The 27,792-nt window shown below is 44.2% G+C and overlaps 2 protein-coding genes across 2 annotated transcripts in view; one reads left to right on the forward strand and one right to left on the reverse strand.

Annotated features, from left to right (window-relative positions):
• The first annotated feature begins 698 nt into the window (after positions 1–698).
• ST6GAL2 (ST6 beta-galactoside alpha-2,6-sialyltransferase 2) lies at positions 699–24,961 on the forward strand. The gene is made up of 3 exons (XM_060273403.1): positions 699–1,770; positions 12,549–12,646; positions 24,944–24,961. Exons 1-3 carry the CDS (start codon positions 774–776, stop codon positions 24,959–24,961), a joined length of 1,113 nt encoding a protein of 370 aa, XP_060129386.1. The 5' UTR covers positions 699–773.
• The window catches only part of LOC118085558 (parapinopsin-like), a 57,351-nt gene continuing 51,951 nt past the window's right edge, over positions 22,393–27,792 (reverse strand). The window contains exon 5 of the mRNA XM_060273401.1: positions 22,393–27,692. Coding sequence (XP_060129384.1) covers positions 27,453–27,692 — 240 coding nt within the window. The 3' untranslated portion in view covers positions 22,393–27,452. The remainder of the gene's footprint in view (positions 27,693–27,792) is intronic.

The following is a 27,792-nucleotide window of genomic DNA, read 5'->3' on the forward strand; positions in this document are numbered from 1 at the left end:
TGTCTCATGTGGAATAGTAAAGATTTGCACGGGCCCTTCAGTTCCATAAATGCATGCAGACGCGCGCGTGTGTGTATACCCTTGTTTGAAAGTTTGAAGCTGATTGTCACTTGTCAATATAAATTTTAGTTCAGCAGGAGTTGATCCGGCTGTGGTTTGCAGAGCAGCATGCAAAATGTGCTGAAAGAGGGACATTATGCTGTGTTGCCCTGAAAAATTGACATTATGCCATAAATATCCTAGGTGTGATATCTACTGTTGAGGAAAACAATTTACCTACCAATAAGTGTTCCTTATTGGTATGCGGGTGGCGCTGTGGGTTAAACCACAGAGCCTAGGGCTTGCCGATGAGGTCGGCGGTTCAAATCCCCGCGACGGGGTGAGCTCCCGTTGCTTGGTCCCTGCTCCTGCCAACCTAGCAGTTTGAAAGCACATCAAAGTGCAAGTAGATGAATAGGTACCGCTCCGGCGGGAAGGTAAACGGCGTTTCCGTGCGCTGCTCTGGTTCGCCAGAAGCGGCTTAGTCATGCTGGCCACATGACCTAGAAGCTGTACATCGGCTCCCTCGGCCAATAATGCGAGATGAGCGCCGCAACCCCAGAGTCGGTCATGACTGGACCTAATGGTAAGGGGTCACCTTTACCCCTTTACCTTTAAGTGTTCCTACGTTGCATAGTTTTCATCACATTATCATTGACCTTAGAGTTTTTTTGTTTCTGTCCTACCTTGAGAGACGTTCTTTGCTAATACTGAATCTTCTTGTTCCAGGTTTAATGGTCCTTTACTGGGCCTTTAGCACACGGAAGAATAGGCACCGAGTTGCCATGAAACCTAACTTGAAGCAATGGAAACAACTCATGCTGTTTGGAATATTTGCGTGGGGTCTGCTGTTCCTGGTTATCTTCATCTATTTCACAGATAGCAACACGGCCGAAGCAGTTCCAAGCTCCTTCTCCTACACTGAGACTAAAAGGCTTTTGCCCATTCAAGGCAAGCAGAGAGCTATCATGGGAGCAATGCATGACCTGTCCTTCTCTGATACAGCTGGTGAGAACGAGCTGCTTCTCGGCAAAGATATCTCGGGTTCACTTAAATCGGGGACTGGGAGCATTAAAAAATGGGCTGACCTAGACGGTGGCTTTGAAAGTGAAGAGGAATTTTTCCCTCCCCAATTAGGAAGAAAATCAAAAAGTGCTTTCTATCAAAGGTCTGGTGATTATTTATTTGCTGCTGGTCAGCTTCAGTCACAGAGCAGTATTCAGAGAATAGGGAGATTAGTCTCAGCAGAGGGGGCGGATCAGAAGAGCAATGCCTTGCAGGATAATTGGCTCCCTCAAAAGAAGAAAAAGAAAATACATGCAAGACACAGGAGAGGCCAGATGTTTGAAGCGTCTAATGAATGGGATGGAGTATATTCCACAATGTCGAAATATTTCCTCTACAGGCTTTGGAAAGGGAACGTCTCCTCTAAGATGCTTCTCCCTCGCCTACAGAAAGCAAGGAAAGGTTACCTGGATACTAATAAGCATAAGGTGCACTTCAAAGGGAAGCGAAACCTCAAGTTGACTTCAGAGCAGCTCCTCTGTGAGCTCAAGGCACGTGTGGATGTCAGGACCATCGATGGCAAAGAAGCTCCCTTTTCTTTCATCAGATGGGACAGGCGGGTCCCCAAAGTTCCTCTGAGCGAGCTGTACCCACGTGGGTTTGGTAGCTGTGCTGTCGTCATGTCCGCTGGTTCCATACTGAACTCTTCTCTAGGGGATGAAATAGGTGAGTGGAAGGATCCCAACAAAATGGGCAAAACCCATGTACATGTGGACCAGGACTGTCCATAATAACATAGAAAGAAAGAGAGCCCTGATAGGTCAGATCAAGGCCTATCAGCTTGTTCCCCTTGTTGGCCAATAGATGCCTCTTAGGAAGCTCACAAGCAGGCCAGGAACCCAATAGCCCTCTCACACTCATTCCCCAGAAACTGTTCTGCAGAGGCGAACTGCTTTTGAAGCTGGGAGCCACATATAGCCAGCATGATTTGTAGCCAATGATGGACTTAATCCCCCATTAATTTGACCACCGACCTTTTCAAGTCACCTGAGCTAGTGACCATCAGTGCATTTTATGGCAGTGTATTCTATAAATTAACTAGATTGTCTGCTTGGCATTTCAAGGAGATGTTAATAAAAATCCTTCACCAAAGGCTCCTGATTACAGGTAGGTAGCCATGTTGGTCTGAGTCGAAGCAAAATAAAAAAAATCCTTCAGTAGCACCTTAAAGACCAACTAAGTTTATATTTTGGTATGAGCTTTCGTGTGCATGCACACTTCTTCAGATACACTAGAAACAGAAGTGTCAGACCCTATATATATACAGAGGGTGGTGGGGGGGGGTGGGAATGGGAGATGGGCTGATGGGAGTGGTAAACCTGTAGATGGATGTTAATGGCTGCTGATGGCTGCAATTAGTCCTGGGCTGAGGTGCTAAAGAAAGCTTGATCATGCATAATGAGATAAGAATCCGATGTCTCTATTCATCCCAGGTGCTTCCATGGTTTTAAGCTTGGTAATGATTTCCAATTCAGCAAGTTCCCTTTCCAGTCTGTTCCTGAAATTTCTCTGTAATAATGTCCCAGGACATTCTATACAAGATCTCAAAGCAGCTGTTTTATATAGGGTCTGACACTTCTGTTTCTAGTGTATCTGAAGAAGTGTGCATGCACACGAAAGCTCATACCAAAATATAAACTTAGTTGGTCTTTAAGGTGCTACTGAAGGAATTTTTTTATTTTGCAAAGGCTCCTGAGTGAGCTTTGCAGTTGTGGGATTAGAATACAGGTTCTCTTATGGATTGGTAACTGGAAGAGGAAGCAGAGAGTAGGAATAAATGGGCAATTCTTGCACTGGAGGTGTATAAGAAATGGGATTTCCCCAAGGATGTGCTCTTTAACTTGTTCCTAAATGACATGGAGTTAAGAGTTGAGCAGTGAGGTGGCCAAGTTTGCAGAGTATTAGGAGGGGGCAGGCATTAACGACAAACAAGGTTCATTGCGAGCAAGTGTAAAATAATGCAAGGAATTCTAAATCCGCCATGCTGATCATACCGTGTTTCCCCTTTTTTAAGACACCGTCTTATAACTTTTTTTCGTTAAAAAAACACAGGGTGGCTTATTTTTGGTGGGATGTCTTATGGTCTCCTCGGCTGGGCCAGGCCGCTGGCTCGGGGTGCTGCTGTGTGCTACGCGCAGCGCTGCTGAGCTCTGTCCTACCTGACAAGGCTGTTGTATGTATTAGAACAATACAATGTACACACAAAGATTTCAGTGCTCTGAGGTGCTATTGAGCTTGGACTCTCCTACATGGGAGGTTTTAAAACCCAGGTTTGGATGGCCAAGGCTTCTCCAGCTGTGACTGCCATCTGATGGGGATTATTTTAGCTGTGATTTCTGCATAATTGCAGGGGGTTTGACTGGATGGCCCTTGGGGGACCCCTTCCAGCTGTACAGTACTATATTCTCAGGTCTTCAGGTTCACAGGTGTCCCTCCAGATGATCATAGAATCGAAGAGTTGGAAGGGACCCCAAGGATCATCTAGTCCAACCCTCTGCAATGAAGAATCATCAGCACCATGCTCTAACCAATGGAGCAAATATAGATATAAATAGGGTTGCAATGTCTCATATTTTTTCGAGGACACGTCCTCTTTATCACAGGCAGAGTCGTCATAGCGATCCATAATTAAAAGCAGGAGTTGCCAAATGTGTCCTCTTTTTTGCTTTTGCAAAATATGGCAACCCTATTAAATAATGAAATAGAAAGCCCCCATCTTCCCACAGCGTCCCCCTCCGATCACCCTTTAAAGGCATTTTCTCTGCTGCGCCCCTTTTAAGACAGGCCAGACGGCAGAAGAAAGGGGCAAGGGCTCTGCTGGGTGTTCCGAGCTGCTGAGCGCTCCGCGCTCCGCGCGCTCCAGCAGCTGGTTCTGGGCAGCGGGACGGCAAGCCTCCTTCGCCGGGCAGAGGCGAGGCCGCTGGCTCCGGCGCTGCCGGGTGCTTTGAGCTGCTGAGCGCTCTGCGCGCTCCAGCAGCTGGATCCTGGCGGCCGGCCGCTGGCTCCGGCGCTCCGCCCGGTGCTGCTGGGCGCTCTAAGCGCGCAGCGGCGGCACTGCGGAGCGCTCCGCTCTGCAGCAGCCGTTCCGGGCGGTGGGGCGGCAGGTCTCCTCGGCCGGGCGGAGGCGAGGCCGCTGGCTCCGGCGCTCCGCCCGGTGCTGCTGGGCGCTCTGAGCGCTCGGCGGCGGCGCTGCGGAGCGCTCCGCTCTGCAGCAACAGTTCCGGGCGGCAGGGCAGCAGGTCTCCTCGGCCGGGCGGAGGCGGAGCCGCTGGCTCCGGCGCTCCGCCCGGTGCTGCTGGGCACTCTGAGTGCTCTGTGGCGGCGCTGCGGAGCGCTCTGCTCTGCAGCAGCCGTTCCGGACGGCGGGGCAGCAGGTCTCCTCGGCCGGGCGGAGGCGAAGCCGCTGGCTCCGGCGCTCCACCCGGTGCTGCTGGGCACTCTGAGCACTCTGCTGCAGAGCGCTCCGCTCTGCAGCAGCCGTTCTGGACAGCGAGGCAGCAGGTCTCCTCGGCTGGGCGGAGGCGAGGCCGCTGGCTCCAGCGCTCCGCCCGGTGCTGCTGGGCGCTCTGAGCGTTCGGCGCTGCGGAGCGCTCCACTCTGCAGCAGTCAGTTCCGGGCGGTGGGGCAGCAGATCTCCTCGGCCGGGCGCTCCGCGAGCTCACCACTACAACAGCAGCCGCTTCCCAGGCCCCGCTGGCTGGCTGAGTCCCGCTGGCTGGCTGGGGCGCTCGGCGGTCTCGCTTTTAAAATCCAAAATCTAGTCACTTAAATAGGATCTCAGTCTAATTCAGCGACATCTTACTCCCAGTAGTGGCCATAAGAAGGGTGTTAGTTTTCATACAAGGCATGGAGGTATGTCTTATTTTCGGGGTATGTCTTATCTTTCGCAAATGCTTAAAAATGCTGCCATGGCTTACTTAATGACTACGTCTTAAAAAGGGGGAAACACGGTACTATACCTAGATAGGATCAGGGCCACCTAGTGCTTGAAGGTGGGAACTTTAGTTGCTTTTAGCTGGTGGTATTTTTTACATTTATGCACGTGGGATCGGAACCGGTGTTGACTGTCCAGGAATGAGACTTTTGGGTTGCAATGGATAACTCACTGAAAATGTATGTGTTGATGTGTGTGGCATCTGTGAAAAGAGTAAATTTTCATGTTAAAGATTGGGAAAGGCATTAAAAATTAATCTGCCCCATCATAATGCTGTTAGATAAATCTGTGGTACCAGTATGGCTGCACTTGGAAAGCTTCATACAGTTCTGGTTGCCACACCTCAAAAGTATATTTTAGAGCTAGGAAAAGTACAAAGAAGGGCAACCCAATTGATTAAGGGTTTGAGCAACTAGTGGTGTTGGTTTTTAGAAATTTTGCGTATGCAAATTAGAGTAATTTGCATAAGGAAATGTTCTGATGCCCTACAGAATAATCTAATTTAGTACTTTTATTTTACTTTTATTTAATAGACAAAATCAAAACTGCCAAACGTGCCTAATGGTTTATTTGCAGTTAGCATCTATTCATTGTTACTTTAAGAAATGGAAAAATTTCCACAGGTTTTTATTTTTTAAAAAAATTATGAAACCATCTCATTGGTAGAACCTTTTCCCATGTGAAACCTTTACAATATTTGAGACTTTTTAGTTTAGAAGTGGTAAGTAAGGGTGGACTACTGATAGAGCTATAAAAAGTTATGCTGAGAGTGTGGATAGAGATAAGTTTTCTCTCTCACATATCCATCATACTAAATCCCAGGGGTCATCAAATAAAGATGAAGCCAAGCTCACTGGTGTGATTTAAATTGAGTGTGACGCTGCAGTATTTTGGTCAAAAAGCCACAGTTCCATAAAGAAGGTAAAGGTAAAGGACCCCTGGATAGTTACTGTAAGTCCAGTCAAATTCTTTTGAACTGCTAGTTTAAGAGGCTCAGTGGTTTAGACCACTGCACCACCCATGTCCCTATGCAACAGACACTGCTGTGTGAAATGAACGGTAGAAAATGGGACAGGAGAGCTAGCATTATAGTCAGGAACACTTACGTAATAAACGCTGTATCTGAATGCACCCCTAATCAAGACGCCTGTGTTCTGTCCTGTTAGATGTAGACTGTGGAGGTTTGCTCCAAATTGTGGAGTGAGCTAGAATCCTCCCTAATCCCTAGTACAGTCATACCTCGGGTTACAGACTCTTCACGTTGCACGTTTCCGGAAGTACTGGAACGGGTTACTTCTGGGTTTCGGCACTCGCGCATGCGCAGAAACACCGAATTGTGACCCGCGCGTGCGCAGATGCGGCGCTGCGGGTTGCGAACGTGCCTCCCGCATGGATCACGTTCACAACCCGAGCGCCCACTGTAAAGGCTAAGGAGGAAAAGGGAAGACATGTTTGGTCACTTCAGTTCCTGAACACCAAAACAATGTTCTTCCCACAGATTCTTTAAAATGAACTCTGGGTTAATTCTCTATAGCCACTCATATTTTCATATCCAGATAGGTTTCCCTTTAAATCTCTTACGATGAAGTAGAATTACTCTCATTATCCAACTACTTTAATAGGCTTCCTGCTCAGAACAGGTGCAAATGCTGTCCTGGCACCAGAAGTCAAGGTAGCTTCCAGTTTCAAAGGATAATCCCACTACCGGTAGTTTGAAAACCTCTGAGGTGTGAGAACTCCACAGGTTCTCTCGCCTGCCTTTTCCTCACTGATAATGAAGCAAACTATTTCCTTTTCCTGGTTTGTATTTTCAAGTGCAGTTGTCCGTCCTCCGTTTCTACCAAACTGCAAGCACAGTATCAAAGATTGTTTGTTTGTTTTAAGGGTTTTTGGAAGGCACGTTGACCTTTACCTTGCGAAAAGGCCGAGATGCCTCCAAATCAGTGACCTGTTGACGCCATAAGAAGTAACATTTTTGTCTCCCACATATCCAGTTTTAGGGGTCACTCAGGGTGCCTGTACATTGTAGTCGTGGAGCTCTGCAGTTGCCCACCCACAGTACTTCCAAGCCACCTCTCCCTCTCCCTAGATGACCCAGTTTTGCTTACTAAGAAAATAATGTTCCTCTAGGTGACCTTCTTGTCGAGTATTCATCATTTGCTTGCACAAAGCTTTTTCAAAGGTTAAACAATGCCTGCTCTTTCTTGATAATTTATTCTGATTTGCATGAAAAGAGGTTATGAGTATTCCCATCAATCGGTCATTTATTCCACTCTTTTTCAGTAATTCTCCCCATCGTGTTCCCAACAGCAAAAAGCCAGTTTACTGTTATTGCTGTTGTTTAAAAAAAATGTGTGGGTTTTTTTTTTTTTTGGAGTGCCGGAGCCCTTTAATTGCACAAATTTAATTTTCCAGTGTGCAGCTGAATCCCTTCTGCAAAATATTGACAATCTGGAGGCAACCTTGTTACATTTTTAACGCTTATTTGCATGCATAACCAGACTAAATGACAGATTCCCCCTTCCCACCTTTTCACAGATTCCCCCTTCCCACCTTTTCACAGCTTGCATGTGGAACAGTGAGTCATACGTAGCCATGCTAATGATTGAGAGGTATGGCGCCTCAGGGTGATGCCTAGCCTTGATTGATTGATTTAACCCAGAATAAAAGAGTGTGATTCAAAGTGTTTATCCTGGGCTCGTTCTTGTGTCTTACTGCTCCTATTTCACTAAATCCCACGGACCAGCGACGTTCTGCCCCTGCCCCATTCTCTTCCCCTCTCTTCATGTAGGAGCCTGGATCTGTTGCTAGGGGAATTCTGGAGGGAGGGAGGGAGAGCCTATTGCAGTGAGATGCTCCACAACGACTGCCCTGCCACATTTGCCATAAGCAAAACGGGTGTAAATGTGAAGCCGTTATGACTCTGCCAACAATTTATAAGGCATTATGAGAATGCGAGCTGTCATGTTCACCTCGTGGCAGCCTGACTTGTGTTCTGCTTTCTTGTTCTGTTCTAGAAGAGCCTTGGCTTTCATTCGTTCAACAAAAGAAATATTCGTGGTTATTGTCAACCACCACCACCACCACCCCCAGTCAAGATGTGTTTTAAAAATTCCAGAGAATGGGTCACTCAGTACCCTCTCTTATTGCTTTGTTTATGTGCCTCCAGGTTGTTGGTGATGATCGCAGTAGTAGTAGTAGTAGTAGTAGTAGTAGTAGTAAAGGTAAAGGTACCCCTGACTCTGGGGTTGTGGCGCTCATCTCACTCTATAGGCTGAGGAGCCGGTGTTTGCCTGCAGACAACTTCTGGGTCATGTGGCCAGTATGACTAAGCTGTTTCTGGCGAACCAGAGCAGTGCACGGAAACGCCGTTTACCTTCCCGCCAGAGCGGTACCTATTTATCTACTTGCACTTTGACGTGCTTTCGAACTGCTAGGTTGGCAGGAGCAGGGACCGAGCAATGGGAGCTCACCCCATCGCGGGGATTCGAACGGCTGACCTTCTGATAGGCAAGCCCTAGGCTCAGTGGTTTAACCCACAGCGCCACCCGCATCCCTATAGTAGTAGTAGTAATACGTAGCATTTATGTGGTATATTTCAAGAGCTCAAAGCACATTTTTCTTGCACATTCATCTCAACAGTCTTGGGTTATAGTGTTTGCCTGTAATTCCTCTGAGGGAATCACAAGGCACACAGCACCTGTTTGTTCCACCGCAGCTCCCTCTTGCCACACTTCTGTTTCTTTCATAGACTTGCCACTCTTTCCCTTCCTTTGCTGACCCTGGTGATGATCCCTGGGGACTTCCTACTTTGGGGAGTGAGCTGCTGTCGCTGCAAACTCTATCCCATTCCCTAGCTATTGGGGATAGAGAGCAGTAGAAAAAGGGGGGAGAGACCAGCTCTTCTTGTCCCACCTGCACACAAGCTTCCTTTAATTCTTTTTATGTTCTTATTTATTGAATCTTCTGTTTCAGTCAAACTGAAATAAGACACCCTGCTTCACACCTGGGGGTGTTCTTTCCCTGGCATTGAACTCTGTTAAAGGCTCCTGCTGGTCTAAATGGAGAATGCAAAAGGGGGATTTGAGCTAGCCTACTGTACGAAGTTAGGGACACAGGTGGCGCTGTGGGTTAAACCACTGAACCTAGGGCTTGCTGATCAGAAGGTTGGCAGTTCAAATCCCCACGACGGGGTGAGCTCCCGTTGCTCGGTCCTAGCTCCTGCCAACCTAGCAGTTCGAAAGCACATCAAAGTGCAAGTAGATGAATAAGGTACCACTACAGCGGGAAGGTAAACAGTGTTTCCGTGTGCTGCTCTGGTTCGCCAGAAGCGGCTTAGTCATGCTGGCCACATGACCTGGAAGCTGTATGCCGGCTCCCTCGGCCAATAGAGCGAGATGAGCGCCGCAATCCCAGAGTCAGTCACGACTGGACCAAATGGTCAGGGGTCCCTTTACCTTTACTGTACGAAGCTAGCATTTGCATTTGTTGCTCCACCCACTATCACCTTTGGCTCCACCCACCCATTATCTTGCCCTTGGCAAAAATTTCCAGAAGAAAATGTGGCCCTCAGGCTGCATAAGGGCTCACCCTTGAATGAAGCCTGTCAGTTAACCATGAAGTTGTTGTGCATTGTGCAGAGTAGTATCTAGGGCATCTAGACCGCTGGCAGTGGGAAACACCAGGATGAACTGGAATTATTGGGCGTACAGTGGTACCTCTACTTACAAGCACCTCTGGTTATGTATCCTTCGTGATACGCACATGGGAAACCCAGAAGTATTTTTCTGGGTTTCGTTGCATACGCAAAAGCGCTCTACTGCGACATGCGCAGAGCAGGCACCTCTGGTTGCAAAAACCTCGGGATCCGACCGAAGCTCTGGAACGGATCGCATCCGCAACCAGAGGTACCACTGTATTTTCACACTACCTAGAAACCTGAATGTCATTAAAAAAACCAATAATCTGAAAGTGGATCCTCCCTCCCTACACTTGGAGGTCGAAAAACAGAATGCGAACTATGGTAGTAGTTGCCAGACTCTTATCAGTGGAAAGAAGATAAAAGTCTGGGGTTATCAGACAATGCCACTTGGTAAGCATTAAATCCCGCTTTAATACTTCCTTCCCTGGTTGATAGGGACTGTTCTGCAGTGCGACACTCTCAGGAAGTGTGAACATAGGTCCGGGATCCAAGGATTGTAACATAAAGCAGTATTTTTTAAAAAAAAAATATATATGGGCTGAAAGTGGGCAGGGGGTCAACTGATGATGGGTCCTTGAGGTCTGCAAAGGAACACAGCCTGGTTAACTAGCAGGGCAGAGCAAACCACAACATGACAAGTCTTGGATCTCCAGTAGACTTTGGGCGCCCCCTTCTGTTTTTGTGCTAGAAATGCGATATTTAGGTTTTACTTTTGAGCGTTGAAAGTGTGGTTTTTTACAAAAAGGATATATGCAGCAGGTTTGAAATCAAACATCAGGCAAAGGCACAGCCTGCAGTATGACAGCGATCAGCTGATGGTTGGGGTCTTGTGAATCACTATGCACAGGGCTTTTGAAGACCCAACCATAAACTGATGGTCGGTGTATGTGCCAAAACCTCTTTTACCTGGCCCACACCTGACAGGTGTAGGGCAGGTGAGCTTGTCTAAAATGGCCTGCAATCAAGAGTTTTCCCCCCCATTGTTGTAGCAGAGCAATATTCCGTTTGCACTGACCACTAACCTTCAGATACTATGATCTAGAGTGCAAGGCTTTTCATGTCTAGTCAGCAGTAGGTCCATTTTGTTTCAGTGGGACTTAACTCTTGTGTAAGTTATATATAGAATTCCACCCAGAGAGACTGCACTTGATATATATATATATATATATATATATATATATATATATATATATGAAATCGGCCCCATTGAATGCAGCAAGAAACTGCTCTTCATGGGCCAGGGAGAAGGACCACCCACTCAGACTGTGAATGAAAGAAATTAAACATTTTATTGATATATAATGAATGGAAAGCAATTGATGTGCTCAAAGCAGTTTGCAAAACACCAGCAATTCAAAATAGAAGAAAGTACCAGGCAATTCAAATAAGAAAAAAGAATGTGGAGTGATTGACAAAGCAAGTACTAATTAATCAATTAGTAATAAAGCGATTTCAAACATACTGATTTCTAGACCCCTTCCTTATTTTTAAACTCCCGTCTAATTTGATTCCATGGGATGTGGGTAGCGCTGTGGTCTAAACCACTGAGCTTAGGGCTTGCCGATCAGAAGGTCGGCGGTTCGAATCCCCGTGACGGGGTGAGCTCCCGTTCCTCAGTCCCAGCTCCTGCCCAACTAGCAGTTTGAAAGCACATCAAAGTGCAAGTAGATAAATAGGTACTGCTCCAGCGGGAAGGTAAACGGCGTTTACGTGCACTGCTCTGGTTTCGCCAGAAGTGGCTAAGTCATGCTGGCCACATGAACCGGAAGCTGTACGCTGGCTCCCTCGGCCAGTAAAGTGAGATGAGCGCCACAACCCCAGAGACGTCCGCAACTGGACCTAACAGTCAGAGGTCCCTTTAAGTTTTAATTTTATTCCAGAACACCACAGCATTTCCCCATAGCTCCCAATCTAGAGTGGTGTGTCTAAGGATCTTTCTAACAGGGTCAAGCAAAACATACAAAAAGTGTGGAACAACCCCTGGGAGTCCATCACGATTGGAATGAACATTTGGAAAGCAGCAAATCTGGGGTAAAACAGAACCCAATTAAAAAATGGATTGCTCCTACAACTACTGCAAGCATAAATAAACCCTGTAAGAGCAATTGGCTGGGGGGCTAAAAGAGCTTCATTTTTCATCCTCCAAGCATTTTCCTTGTAATTATCAGAGAGGGAACCAGACCTCTACATCAGTTTGGAACTGAGTCCAAAGGTGGAAATCCTCTGCTTTCTGTGCAGGCTCAGGATTCTCCAGAAAAAAATAAGAGAAGTCCTTGCTGTAGGCTTCTTGTGCTGTGCTTGATGTGGCCAGCACTGCACTTAAATTTTCAAATCCATTTTTTTAAAAAATCACCACCACCACAAAAGTAGCAGAAACTTGCCCCCACCCCTCAGTTTTCATGAGAATATTTTATGGAAAGTGGTTTAGGGGAGAGGAGATTTCATCCCAGTGTAAATAACAGCAAACCTCTCTCTCTCTCAAAAATAACGCAAACATATTTTGATTCCTTCACCTACTGTGTTCTTCACACATTCATTCCTTGTCCAAGTGCCAAGATAGCACACAGGAAATCAGTTCTCAGCAGAGGTTGCTCACAGCTTGCTTGCGAAGAGCCTGGGTTTCTTGTCGCTGATGCTACTCATTTTATTCCCTCACTTGCTCCCCTCATGTGTGCTGACTATACAGTGGTTCTTGGAGCCCAGCAGGAATGGGCCGATGCTTACTTCCAAGTAAACATGCAAATGATTGTACTACACAATGACTCTTGTCGGTTACTCACCTGAATGTCCTTCCCTCCGACTTTATAGACTCCCATGATGCCGTCTTGCGATTCAACTCTGCTCCAACAAGCGGATATGAAAAAGATGTCGGAAATAAAACAACCATGCGCATCATTAATTCTCAAGTAAGGCACTTGAACATCTGCATACTTGTATTGATTTCCGTATGTCGCAATTCCTCTTAGAACTGAATAAGAAATCCTGGGGAATTCTGCTTTGATTTTAAATAACAGGTCCCAGCTTTCATCCAGCAGTGCTTCCTAAAGATTACATACCAAGGGGAGGAGAGAGGTGATTGATTAGGTGCTATAGCTCCTATGTCTTTTGTCCTTCTCCCTTGCCTCCAGGGGGTTCCCAAACTGTGGTCCGTGGGGTACCAGTGGCCCACAAGCTTTTTATTTAGGTGGTTGCTGGTGTGTTTGGATTTGTGGTTTTAGACGGAGTATCCATCGTATTAAATATTCTCATCAATTTTTATTTTCATTGTTTCTTTTATTATATTTCATTTTATTGTGTTGCAGTGTGAATTATATGGGGTTCAAATAGCAATACAATAAACCACACTAGATAAGAAATATAAGGTAAAGGTAAAGGGACCCCTGACTTCTGGGGTTGCGGCGCTCATCTAGCATTATTGGCCGAAGGAGCCGGCGTACAGCTTCCAGGTCATGTGGCCAGCATGACAAAGCTGCTTCTGGCAAACCAGAGCAGCGCACGGAAACGCCGTTTACCTTCCCGCTTGGAGCGGTACCTATTTATCTACTTGCACTTTGACGGGCTTTCAAACTGCTAGGTTGGCAGGAGCTGGGACCAAGCAACGGGAGCTCACCCCGTCACGGGGATTCGAACCGCCGACCTTCTTATCAGCAAGCCCTAGGCTCAGTGGTTTAACCCACAGCGCCACCCACGTCCCGATAAGAAATATAAGAAGCAATAAAAATACAATGAAATAAGAAATATAAGGAGCAATAAAAATACAATGAGATATCATAGAATATCTTGCTAGTTCTGCTGGCAGTGCATGACTCTCTTCATCTCAGGGTAGTCGTGGGTTCGAGCCCCACGTTGGGCAAAAGATTCTTTCCTTGCAGGGGGTTTGGACTCAATGACCTTCATGATCCAACTCTATGATCCTGTTATTGCAATTGCTACAACAGGGAGACAAATTAAGTGGTCCGCCAAGACCCTCGGAAATGTTCAAGTGGCCTGTTGAGAAAAACATTTGCAAACTCTTGGTTTAAGCTTCTCCCAATTCTTTTTTTGTAGTTTTATACGAAACAATCTTTATTTATTAGGCTTCTTACTCGTCCTTCCCAGGGCAGGTCACAGCTACCTAAAAATGCAACATTAATATAAGCTGAAACAGTCTACAGACTACAAAAGAGCTGCAGTAATGTTGCAGTTATGGTGATAACATGTTCAACTGAGGTGGTTGATAGTGCAAAACAACAACAACAACAACAACAAAATAAGCAAGGCGTGGGAGGTGGAAACAATATAGATGCAGTGTTTGACAAAGTTGCATGACTATATACTGAAGGAAACAAAGACACACACACACAATCTGTCCATCTATATACATGTATATACAGTGGTACCTCGGTTGTCGAACATAATCCGTTCCAGTTACAGGTAGGTAGCCGTGTTGGTCTGAGTCGAAGCAAAATAAAAAAATTCCTTCAGTAGCACCTTAAAGACCAACTAAGTTTATATTTTGGTATGAGCTTTCGTGTGCATGCACACTTCTTCAGATATCTGAAGAAGTGTGCATGCACACGAAAGCTCATACCAAAATATAAACTTAGTTGGTCTTTAAGGTGCTACTGAAGGAATTTTTTTATTTTATACCCTGTTTCTCATATTTTAAGACATACCCATAAAATAAGCCATAGCAGGATTTTTAAGCATTCAAGGAATATAAGCCATACCCCGAAAATAAGACATAGTGATAGGCACAGCAGCAATGCCGGCTGCGGCAGGAGGAGGAGGAAAAAAATAAGACATCCCTTGAAAATAAGCCATAGTATGTTTTTTTGAGGAAAAAATAAATATAAGACATGTCTTATAATATGAGAAACACGGTAATCCGTTCCGGAAGACCATTCGACTTCTGAAACGTTTGACAACCGAGGTGCTTACTGCAAAGTCAATGGGGAAAATTGCGGGGGGGGGGGAGGAACAGCAGTGTAAGCTGTTAGACTTCCGAGGCAATTACTTCTGGGTTTTCGGCGTTCGAAAACTGAAATGTTCAGCTTCCAAGACACTTGAAAACCAAGGTACCACTTCGTGTGTGTGTGTGTGTGTGTGTGTGTGTGTGTGTGTGCGTGCAGTGCCCTCTTGTGGTGGACACATTGTATGTTTACTTTTCAAAACGAAGGTTTATTTGTAAGGACAGTATTTTGATTTTTCGTTTCCTTATCTTTGAATTAAGGATAGTAACAACCTCTGTATCACAGTCTGTCAATCCAATAATTCTTTTACATGGGGTTGGTGCATAATGTGCACAGCAGAACACATGTCCCATGCCTACCACTCTATGTCATCACGAAAATATAGCCAAAGGCATTTGGGCAAATTTAACGAAACCCACCTGATCAGAAATTGCTTCCCTCTTCTCTTCTCCTGACCCCCTCAGCAATATATCACAGCTTCAATAGCCTACATATAGTAGGGGTGTTTAAAATGAGTGTCGTCGTAGCATCCTCTTTTTTCAAAATATGGCAACCCTACACTGCAGGGATGGAGAATTTTAGACCCAGGGCTGAATGTGGCCCTCTAGGCTCCTCTGTCCAGTCTTCAGAACTTCCCCCAAGTTATACCCCCCCAACCCCCCCCAAAAAAAGGCTGAGGGTTTTTTAAGGGGGGTTAGTATGTTGAAAGGTAATGCCATCTCTTGCTCTTATGAGGATTTTTCATAATCATTTGGAAATGTTTTAAATATGTGGGTTTGTGTGTGTGTGTGTTGTATTTTGCAGATTCTTACCAATCCTAAGCACCAGTTCACTGACAACCCCTTATATAAAGATGTTACTCTAGTCGCTTGGGACCCTGCGCCCTATTCTGCAGATCTGACTGAGGTAAGTCAGCAGCCAGGATGAGTTCCGCACCCATTGCAACCTCCTCATTTAAAAGCAACTAGGTTCAACAATGCCCTTTTTCGAACTGTGAGAGTGTTTCCAGGTCACAATTTCCCATCACAGGAAGCCTAAAACTAGGGATTACTACTGAGGAGAGGCTGCTATGCTACTGTTTAGTGCTGCTCTCACTGATATAATAATAATAATAATAATAATAATAATAATAATAATAATAATAATAATAATTTATTTATTTATTTATTTATTTATTTATTATTTATACCCCACCCATCTGGCTGGGTTTCCCCAGCCACTCTGGGCGGCTTCCAACAGAAAAATAAAACACAATAATCTATTAAACATTAAAAGCCTCCCTGAACAGGGCTGCTTTCAGATGTCTTCTAAAAGTCTGGTAGTTGTTTTCCTCTTTGACATCTGTTGGGAGGGTGTTCCACAGGGCAGGTGCCACCACCGAGAAGGCCCTCTGCCTAGTTCCCTGTCCTGACTTGGGCCAGGACAATAAATCTAAAAATGGTTTTGCTCCCGAACTGAAGCAAACCAAATTCCTACCCCATGTCTAGATGAGAGATACATTACCATGAAATCCACCCTAATCAGAGCACATTAAGTATTTGAACAAGCTTGCGTTTTAGGAGCTTAACTATGGAACAAGCAGTAAAGAATGGGAAATAACCTAATAAACGGGCTCAACCTATCTTGCCTTATTTTTCCACCTGCAATCTTGACTAGCAGATAATTCCTGCTTCTTTTTAATCGGCTCCCTTATCACAACAGATGTTCCCTGCCTGTCAGTCCCTCTCTCACCATTTCCATCTAACTCTCCTGCTGCCCATTCTATTCTTCTCCACAGCTTTCTAGATATAATATGCTGGCTGATATTATACATGCCAGCAGCAGAATGTATTTCTATAATTTCTGCAGTTTACAGGGGAGCAGAGAGTAACACCCACCCACAGCCACAGAGACAGAGAGAGTGTGTTTAAAATTTATTGTGGAATTTTAAAAATTGCTAACTTTATTATGAATATTTCATCTCTTGACACTAGAGGGAGCCGTCTTACTGCACAGAACACAGGAAACTGCCTTATAGCTGCCCAGGGTGGCTAGGGAAACCCAAACAGATGGGTGGGATATAATTAACAATATTATTATTATTATTATTATTATTATTATTATTATTATTATTATTATTATTCTGAGTCAGATCATTGGTCTATCTAGCTCAGCATTGCCTGCACTGACCGGCAGCATCTCTCCAGGGTTTCAGGCAGGGGACATTCCTTGGCCTGGCTGGAGACGTTGGGGGCCTTTGGCATGCAAAACAGATGATCTACCACTTGAGCTACGTGACCAGTGTCTGCAAGTTTTTCCTGTTACTATGGCCTTGCACAACCTTCCTTCCTTGTAGCACCTTCAAGTCCTCCCACCTCCCTGTCCCCACATCACCTGGTGCTTGTTAACTCAGTCATCCTGATCTAAGTGCCTGACCACCTGTGATTATTTTCCTTCCCTTCTCTCTACCAAAATTAATTTCTGTAGCTCAAGTGCTGCCGCCGGCATAACCTTATGAAAATTTAAGTTTGCAGGGGTTTAAATAATGCAAACAACTTGCGGGAGTTGTAAACATGCAAAGAAATCTGGAGTAACTGTGTTGCACTTGGGCTTTTTTCTTTTTGTAGAATTATGGAAAGCAAAAGGGAGGTCCTGCCCTAGCTGGGAGTAAAATGCTGCAGCACAATTCCTGTACGTAGCATCCCACTACCTGCAATCCTACTACCCCCCTGTGCAAATTAATCGAAACAAACAATGTAGTTTATTGTACAAAACTCACATCTACATGTACAAAACTCACATATACGTACATTAGTAATGGATACGACCTCTGCTATTTTTAAGCAGCATTTGAACACGGTTTTGGCATGGAGTCTACTAGTTTCGAACAGTCACTGTCGATTTTCGGATCTCTGTACCTCACTTGAATCAGCGCCTGAATGAGCTTCTCCATAGTCGTACAGTCTACAGCATGGAGGCGACTTTTGCATATAGCCCACAAATTCTCAATGGGATTTACGTCCGGGGAATTCCCTGGCCCGGCAAGTACCTGTGTTTGCTGCTCTGGCATGAATTTCCTCACCACTTTCGGTGTGTGACAGGGGGCTAGGTCCTCCTGCAATATCCCAGTACCGTCAGAATACCTCTTTTCCAGCTCTGGAATAACTCTCTTTCGTAGATCCTCAATATATTGCGGCGAGCGCATCATTCCTTCTATTGGCTGCAGGCTTCCGACACCATAATGATCAACTGACTTTTCATGTTTGTTTCGAGTACAGGATTACGAGTTAAGATAGAAAACATGCTTTGTTTCAATTAATTTGCACAAGGCTGTATATCGTCTTCGATCCAATGTGCTCAGCATAGCTCTTGTGACATCCAGCAGAAAGACCTGTACCCAGAGCATGGACTAAGCACGGTACAGTCCTGCCCACAACTGATGTAAACCCACCCTAGAGAGTTAACTCCCTTTTACCTGCCGTCGCATAGCAGGGACACACATTGGCTAGGTTGCACCCTATAGCAGAATGTTCTCATTCCAAGAGCTGCCCGATGGTTCTCCCAGCTTGTTTACCATGGGAAAGCATCACATAAGATTTGGAGTTTTGTCCGCTGAGCTCCAATTCTTCCCAGAGAAGAGGTTGGTAACTTGGGGCCTTGTGGGTGTTGTTGAACTGCAACTCCCATCGCCTCCAGCTCCTGGATATGCTAACAAGGGCTGATGGGAGTTGGAGTTCAACAACATCTGGAGGAATGCAGGTTGGCTTCACCTACCTTAGGGGCAAAGCCCAGTTCTTTGTCATCTAAAAGTCAATTGTAGATCACGCCCAGATGTTTGTTGGGATTGATTGGCAGGCATTGAAAACTATCAGTTCTGCTACTCTATCCAAACGTCAGGGCACCCTAACACATGCTAGTAAGAGTTGCAGAAATCCATATCCACTTCCTTCTATGCCTTGAAGGTGTGTTTTTATATCCACAGGGAGCTGGCAAATGTGATGCTTTAGATGCAGGTTGGTATATGTCCAGCACTCCCTAGAAAATGTCTGGTTTTCTTGTTTGTTTTTTGTTTTCTCCTACCAGTGGTTTAAGCACCCAGACTACAACTTGTTTACTCCCTATGCACTGCATCGCAGGAGGAATCCTAAACAGCCATTTTACATTCTCCACCCCAAATTTATATGGCAGCTCTGGGATATCATTCAGGAGAACACCAAGGAAAAGATACAACCCAACCCTCCTTCTTCAGGTTTCATTGGTAGGTGTGCTTATTGGTAGATATTTTCATTAGCTGTGTCTGTAGAGTATATGCTGAAGTTTAGTGCATGTGCGGCTTAACTGTGGTGGTAATGAAATTTAATTTGGAGATGGATGGAAGGCATGCCGTTTAACAAATAAGTACCATATATACTATTAAATGTGCTGCTCTGGTTTGCCAGAAGTGGCTTTGTCATGCTGGCCACATGACCTGGAAGCTATACGCCGGCTCCCTCGGCCAATAATGCGAGATGAGCGCGCAACCCCAGAGTCGGTCACAACTGGACCTAATGGTCAGGGGTCCCTTTACCTTTATACTATTAAATGCACATGTCTTATGAACTGTCCAGGATTGTGTATCTGCAGGACTTGGGAGAAACAAAGCTTTGTCTAAAACCATTTATGACTAAAGTATACTCAAAAATTTATATAAGCAGTAGACACAGAAGGCATCATTTTAGCCAAGTCAACGTCTACTACTATAACCAATATTCCAGCAGCAGGTTCTTTGTGGAGCTGGAGTTACAAAACAGTGTTCATTTTATGACCTGTGCCGTACCGATGCCTTGAAAATGTCTCATATATTCGGAATGTGAAACACTGGCCAGAGCGAACTGTGCATTGTCCTAAATCGCGCAGGTATGGCTAGGACTTGCTTGGGTTCAGTTGCGCGTAATTGCAGGTATGAATGGAATGTGTTGGCACAGCAAGGTGAAAATGTGACTTGTGACCTCATCTGACATCGGGGCCACTACAGTGATAGGTGCAACAAAAGACCAACAGGACACTTTGAATATACAAGCCATATTCAGAGGAACAAAAAGCAAATCTATGATAAGAACACATGGCTTTTACACACTTGCTTTTCCTATCTCTTGGCTCTGAACTGCAGATTCTTTTTTAAACTCTCTGGCCCTGATCCAAATTCTACATGGTAGAGCAGCGCACCAGTAGCTCCAATCAGATATCGCTGTTAAGCCTAGAGGAACTAAACCTAGCTGTTCCCCCACCCGAAACAGTTGAGTGGTACTGTAATATTTGGAATATCTTAACTGGGGCAGCTGTATCGGATAGGAGAAGCGAGCATACAACTGTTATATCTGCCCCTGATGCAGATCCCTAGGTGGATGGAGAATTGAGTATAAAAGGGAGATAGACGCAGGAATCAGACTTAACGTAAAAAAAAAGGGTAAAAACTGAAAGCAAACATTTGATGCTTGTGTCACCACTGAATATGAAACATACACCACATCAATAACCAGATAACCATGCAATGCGCTTGAAAGTGGAAATTGTATAACTGTTTATTTGAGAGATGAGTGTAGAGGGCAGAGGCATACATCAGCATCTGATGCTATCAGTCAGCATAAATGTTTAACGGATGGATTTTTCAGTGTGACTATACATCACCCAATCTCACAGAAGATTGTTGATTCAAGGTAATGCTGACAGACTGGAATAACTGATGTTGTGGATGCCAAGGGATGTAAATTTGAGAAGATCCTCCTGGATTATTTGCAATACTAAAACCTTACATTCGTGAATGAATATTCTCGGCGGCAAATTTCGGCATAAATGAATGAAATAAATGGGGACTTGTCGTAATGTGACAGACCTTTATTTTCAATTTTACACAACACACACACACACGGGGAAGGATGTTAAAACTGACCTATTTTCAAGTGAGCTTGAAACTGCCTTTTTGTTAAAAGGGGTGGATGAAATAAAAATAAAAGTCCAGCCCATGTCCTAATTCACTGGATAGCTCAGGCTCATTCACAACCGTGGTCTAGATAGCAAAACTCCATTTGAATTGCAAGGCATGTGACGCTGAGTGGACACCGTGCTTATTTCTAGTCAGGACCAGAAATGCTAATACAGTGGTACCTCAGGTTGAGAACTTGATTCATTCTGGAGGTCTGTTCTTAACCTGAAACTGTTCTTAACCTGGCAGGTACCACTTTAGCTAATGGAGCCTCCCGCTGCCGCCAGAGCACGATTTCTGTTCTCATCCTGAAGCAAAGTTCTTAGCGGAGTCTGTAACCTAAAGCGTCTGTAACCCAAGGTACCACTGTACCCACATCCTGGACTTGAAAAGTGAAAGCAGGTCATAGCTGCCAATGCTGGAAACATTGGGATTGTGGGAGCTGGCCACATCTCTTACTATAAAACAGGGATAGGTTTTTGAGGAGAAGCTTTTCAGATGGCTAGGAGGTGACAAGTAAAAATGAGGAACGATATGCCCCTCTGCACTCTTTACTTGTTTGTGCACATGCCCAGAGTGTGTGAAGTGTGTAGAGCCAGAGGAGGACTTATGTATCACCAGATGTCCAAGTTACATCCCGCACAGATGCGCTCTCATAAAGCCATGGAGCTCATTCGCAAAGTCTCACTGTGTGAAACACTCCAAAACGCTTCCGCTTCCCCATCTAATTTTTTTTTAAGCACTGATGAGGAAGACTCATTTTCCAGCAACACGCTCCATACCCTATTCCCTTCTCCATTTTACTCCCATGCGTCATTGATCCAGATTTGCTCAAGTGTACTGTACATCTTTTTGTATTTTTATTTCTGGCATTTGTATGCTACCCTGTAGCATAAAGTTTTTAAGGCAGTTTACAAAAACAGTGGTGTGTGTGTGTGTGTGTGTGAGAGAGAGAGAGAGAGAGTGTGTGTGTGAAATGTGTTTGAAATAGGTCAATGTTTCCCATCCTTCTGTTTTGTTAAGGAACAGATTCTGTGTTTGAGCCTTATGTTAAATGGTTGCTAATGGAAGTGCAAACTCAAAATAAGCTTTGGCAGACAATTTTTCCTCTGACTGTTTGGAATTTAGGACTAAATTCTGTTTGTGTGTTCACCTTTTGATCTCTCATAACTTTTGGAAGTATTGGTTTTGACAGCCCATACAAGAGAGAGAGAGATGTTCTCTCTGTGACGGCTAATTGCTAAAGAAAGCTACTTTATATGTGCAATTCATTATCACACAAATGCACTCACATTGACCTGATATTATGATCAATAAGTGGTGAACATACATGTGTGAACCAGCTTTCATGTCACTAGATTGTGTGCTAGTCAATCCATCTGTTGGTAGGCCTCTAACTAACGAATGTTTCAATGCTTTCACTCTTTCAGTTTTCTAGCTTTGCCGTAAGTTATCACATGCATTTTAAAGTAAAGATGAACTCAGTTTGAAAATAGGAGAATCTTCATCTGTACTGCAATGACATTTCTCCAAAGGCCACTCAGGATCGTTCTCACATCTGCACAAACATCTGCCAGGCAGGCATTTTCCCCAAGCCTGACATATTAACATCTCTGCTCGATTTATGGCCTGCTAGTAGCTCATCAGACCCAATCTCAATGTTCAGAAATTAACATAATGCTTGCCCCAACACCTGCTAGAAGTGTTATGACTAAGAAGGATTGGGAAGCAATTTGGCTTCAGGAAAGCAAAATATGTGTGAACTAACCACAAAATATTTTATTGAATTCCTGTTAAAGGGTTCCAGAAGTAACATGACATAACAAAAATACAACAGAGCTTCTTGGTAGGACTATATCTGCTCCCCGTTTGTGCAAGAACTAGCATGATGGAACAAGCAAAGTTATTATGAAGTAGCTATGTAAGACTGCTGTGTACACACACACACACACACACACACACAGAGAGAGAGAGAGAGAGAGAGAGAGAGAGAGAGAGAGAGAGAGAGAGAGAGAGAGAGAGAGCCCCACATAGATATGAAAATAGATTTAAGCACCAGAAGCAGGTGTAGGCTTGAAAATCTCAAGCCAAAGCCATGCTTAAAAGAGAGCTGTAGTCAGGTGGCATAATATAAACGTTAATCTAATGTGCACGTAATGGACTTAGATGGAATAGTGTTTGAATCAGTGGTGGGAACCAAGATACAGATTATGCTAACAAACTTTTATTAGTAAGTGTATGTGCACACACACACATACAGACCCACAAAAATGCTGTCCTCAAATAAGCTTAGAAAATACCAAGATCTGAAAACTTTCAGGGCTACTTTCTCTTCTAGGAATTAGGGAATGAGCTATGTGCTCCAAGGATGTTTCACTGTGTGCATGAAGAACCCCTGGCTCAGAGAAGGGGGCAGTATGGAGAAATGCTATTGGGTGACAGGGAGAAGGCAGAATTGCTCAACACCTACTTTGCCTCTGTCTTCACCCAAAAGGAAAGCAGTGCCCAACCTGGCGATAACAGAACAATGCAAGGAGGGAGCTGCAGCCCAACATAGGAAAAGAGGTGCTTAGGGAACACCTAGCCACTTTAAATGAATTCAAATCTTCAGGGCCTGACGAGCTGCACCCAAGGGTACTAAAGGTGCTTGCTAATGTAATCTCAGAGCCTCTTTCTATAATCTCTGAGAATTCTTGGAGAACAGGTGAGGTCCCTGAAGACTGGAGCCAGACAAATGTTGTCCCCATCTTCAAAACAAGAAAAGAAAGAAAACCCAGGTATAAACTACTGGAACCAATGGATCCAAGTTACAAGGTTCTAACTAAACCTCAGGAAGAACTTGCCAGCAGTAAGAGCTGTTCAACAGCGGAACAGACTACAAGAAGTAGTGCATTCTTCTTCCTTGGAAGTTTTTAAGCAGAGGTTGGATGGCCATCTGTCATGGATGCTTTAGTTGGGATTCCTGCATTGCAGGGGAGTGAACTAGACTACCCCCGGGGTCCATTTCAACTCTACAGGTCTGTGATAGCATGTTTAGTACATCATTTTTTGCACAAAAGGCCTGCTGCAAAATGGCAAAATTAGTGTGGTCTTATTTTTACTTCTTTTTTTAACTTATAAATAAAACATGCCAGTCTTGGACTGAGAACCAGTAGATATTTTGAAACCATTGGTAATTTTTGTGATTATGTTGCCAACGTTTACAGATGCAGGTCCACAGGTTTTTGTTTTGTTTTTGTTTTTAATTTCAATGGAAAAAGCAGCTATGATTCATGTCAATGGATGTGCATAAAGATTTGTTTTCCTCCAATGAAGAGAACGTGAAAGGATTCCACGTTGGGGAACATCTCTGGTCAGTTTGCCACATGGGAATCAGAACACTCATGGTTTTGCAAATATTGCTGTGATAATTTGAATATAAGTATCTTGAACTTTTATGGGTACTCCATAGTTTTGAATAAAAGTTGCAGGAATTGTTAGTGCTTAGTTAGTGCTGTTTCTATACAGCATTCAAAATGTTCTCAAAATTGAGTTTTTGCTAAACTAGAAGCTGAGCTGAATCCCAACCAGTTTTCAAAATATATTATTTCTTTCATACTAAACAGTTGGTACAATAAGGTAAATGAAATTACGTTCTTGTGTACTTCCAATCTTCTGGAAACGACTTTTTAATTATCTTGCTAATTACACAGTGTAATTGCATTGCACAAAGATACATGCTGGAAGTTGAAAAGCTCTTGAGTGATTAAAATTGCCATGGACAAATTAAATTTCTTCCTTTTTTTTAGAATCCTTAATATCCATTCATTTTTACTATTCATACAACGACCTTAAACATTTATTTAATTCTGATAAAAGAACTTCAACACAACCCCCAAAATCCCAAGAGTTTGATCTTCTGCAATTAAGCTAATTTCAAACCATTGTTTAAAATTCCTAAATACATAGCTGTGCGATAAGAGCTTGTGACATAGGTAGCTGAACATTGCACTGTTTTTGGCTAATGAATTCTACATTGATGTAGAAGATAATTCTGTGTAATGGTGCATGGATTGTCATTGCTATGTATGAGAGTCTACAATGGAAGGAGAGTCCACCACCTTTCAAGGGAGTCTGTTCCACTGTTGAATAGCTCTTGATGTTAGAAAGTTTTTCCTGGTGTTTAGTCATAATCTCCTTTCTTGTAACTTGAACTTCAGGTCCTTCTCTTCCCAAGCATGAGAAAGCAAGCTTGCTCTGTCTACCATGTGACAGCCCAAAGATATTTGAAGATGGTTATCATAATGTCCTCTCGGTCTCCTCTTTTCCAGGCTATACGGCTGGGATAGTTCAGTAGAGCATGAGACTCTTAAATCTCAGCGTCACAGGTTCAAGCCCCACATGGGCAAAAGATTTCTGGGTTGCAGGAGATTGGACTAGATTGGCTTTGTGGTCATTTCCAACTCTACCGTTTTATGATTCCATAACTGACCTCCCATCACCTCCTGGCTAATAGAAGGGGAAGAAATGGAGGCAGTGAGAGATTTTATTTTCTTGGGCTCCTTGATCACTGCAGATGGTGACAGCAGTCACAAAATTGAAAGACGCCTGCTTCTTGGGAGAAAAGCAATGACAAACCTAGACAGCATCTTAAAAAGCAGAGACATCACCTTGCCGACAAAGGTCCGTATAGTTAAAGCTATGGTTTTCCCAGTAGTGATGTATGGAAGTGAGAGCTGGACCATAAAGAAGGCTGATCGCCGAAGAATTGATGCTTTTGAATTATGGTGCTGGAGGAGACTCTTGAGAGTCCCATGGACTGCAAGAAGATCAAACCTATCCATTCTGAAGGAAATCAGCCCTCAGTGCTCACTGGAAGGATAGATCGTGAAGCTGAGGCTCCAATACTTTGGCCACCTCATGAGAAGAGAAGACTCCCTGGAAAACACCCTGATGCTGGGAAAGATTGAGGGCACTAGGAGAAGGGGACGACAGAGGACAAGATGGTTGGACAGTGTTCTCGAAGCTACGAACATGAGTTTGACCAAACTGCGGGAGGCAGTGCAAGACAGGAGTGCCTGGTGTGCTATGGTCCATGGGGTCACGAGGAGTCGGACACGACTAAACGACTAAACAACAACAACTGACCATTCAGTAGTTACTTGAATCTTCTTCTTTTGCCCTTTTTGAAGATGGGGACTATATTTGTCTGCCTCCAGTCTACAGGGACCTCACCTGTTCTCAAAGAATTCTCAGAGATTATAGACGAAGGCTCTGAGATTGCATTCATAAGCTCCTTTGGTACCCCTGGATCCAGGCCCTGGAGATTTGAATTCATTTAAAGTAACTAGGTGTTCCCTTACAACCTCTTTTCCTATTTTGGGCTGCAGCGTCCTTCTTGCATCATTCATTCTGCTATTGCCAGGTTGGGCACTGCAAAGAACCTACCACTCACATGTTCCTCCTCTTGCTTCGAACATAGCCCAAGCCTGAACTTCTTTCTGAGCTTTGCCCCACCCCGGACATTCCCCCTGCAACAGTTGGCTATGTGTGTATACTCTTCCTTCGTCATTTCCCTTTCTTTCATTTCTTAATAATACACGCCCTCCTTAAATCTCACCTCATCTGTAAGCTCCTTATGCAGCCACACCGGTTTCTCTAGACGGCTCCCACTTTTCTCCTTTGCTGGAATTGTCTGCATTTGTGCCTTCGTATTTCACCTTTAAGAAATACATAGGGCAGGGAAATACTATTAGGCAGGGGGAAGTGGGAAACAGATTCACATCAGGTACCTAACGGTGAGCAAGGGCTGAGGATAGGGTTGTCCATGTTGACATCTTAGGCATGGGAGTGTGCTTTACAAAAGCAGTAGCAAGCACATAACTGAGGAGGGATATCTCAAACAGTAATTAAAATGAAGTTTCCTGTTACAGCTGTAGATTTCTAACCTGGGGACAATATGTTTTTTTCAAAGTTAAAACCATAAATATGTAGGTTATTTGTACATGTAGATTTTGAATGGACCATGGGGGAATCTCTTGCCCAACGTGGGGCTTGAACCCACAACCCTGTGATTAAGAGTCTCATGCTTAACCGACTGAGCTATCTCTTGGTGCGCATATATTGGCTAAAATGAAGTCGCTGTCCCACCATCGTTTAATAACAATAATGATGTTCCTTATAACCCTGCCCCCTCCTAATCTGACTGATACTAAATCATTGTACTTGCTTGAGAAGGGAGATCTACGTTTTGTGTTGTGAAAGTGAATCAGAATATTTAAAGTTTATTACCAGCCTCAATATGAACCAGCAGGTGTGTGAGCTAGTGCATATTTACTACTCTTTTAAAAAAACAACAACCAGTTAATACTGTGACTTAGTACACATTTGAAAACTATTCTAGCGGTCAGTGCTTATCAGGTTACAAAGATCTTGAATGAGATTTTTGTGAAGCTGAAGCAGAGGAAGCTAACCACAATAGAATGGGCATCGAGGCATCTACCATTAACTTCAAGCAGCTACCCCATTACATTATCCCCTTGCATATCTAGAGCACCACTTTTTTTTGGTGCTATAATAATCATAGCTGCCAAGTTTTCCCTTTTCTCGCGAGGAAGCCTATTCAGCATAAGGGAAAATCCCTGTAAAAAAGGGATAACTTGGCAGCAATGATAATAATATAATTCCTACTTGATTCAGAGTTAGAAACAGTTAATAGCAACACATTCTGTTTTGTTCCTTCTTAACACACAGCAGATTCCTTAGGGGGCAACAAAGCAAGCTGGCAATAAAACTGTAACATATATGATATAGATGGATTAGGCAACAGCTTATACTCGTTCACAGGAATGAATTTTCCTTGGACATCTGTGGTGGGCTGTCTGAAACAGGCTCTGGGCTTGACTCTGGGCTCAGAAGGCGGTCCATTTTTTCGTCCACTTGGGGAAGTGCTTGGTTAGTGGCTCCACCTTCTGCTTTCTGGTTCAGTCGGATGACTGTGACCTTTGACTGGCAGGTGGTTTCTCCGTCAGCCGCTGAAGGAGGTTGGCAGTGGAAAAGCATCAGAAAGCATTTGTAGAACTGGAAAGAAACAAAAAAACCCAACCAGTTTCATTTTGCTAAACTGCAATTTTCAGGTTACGAATTATGATAGATTCATGCATTTAAAAAGTTAAGTGAA

This window comes from Zootoca vivipara, chromosome 4 (assembly GCF_963506605.1).
Source record: "Zootoca vivipara chromosome 4, rZooViv1.1, whole genome shotgun sequence".
In the NCBI taxonomy this organism is placed as follows: Eukaryota; Metazoa; Chordata; class Lepidosauria; order Squamata; family Lacertidae; genus Zootoca; species Zootoca vivipara.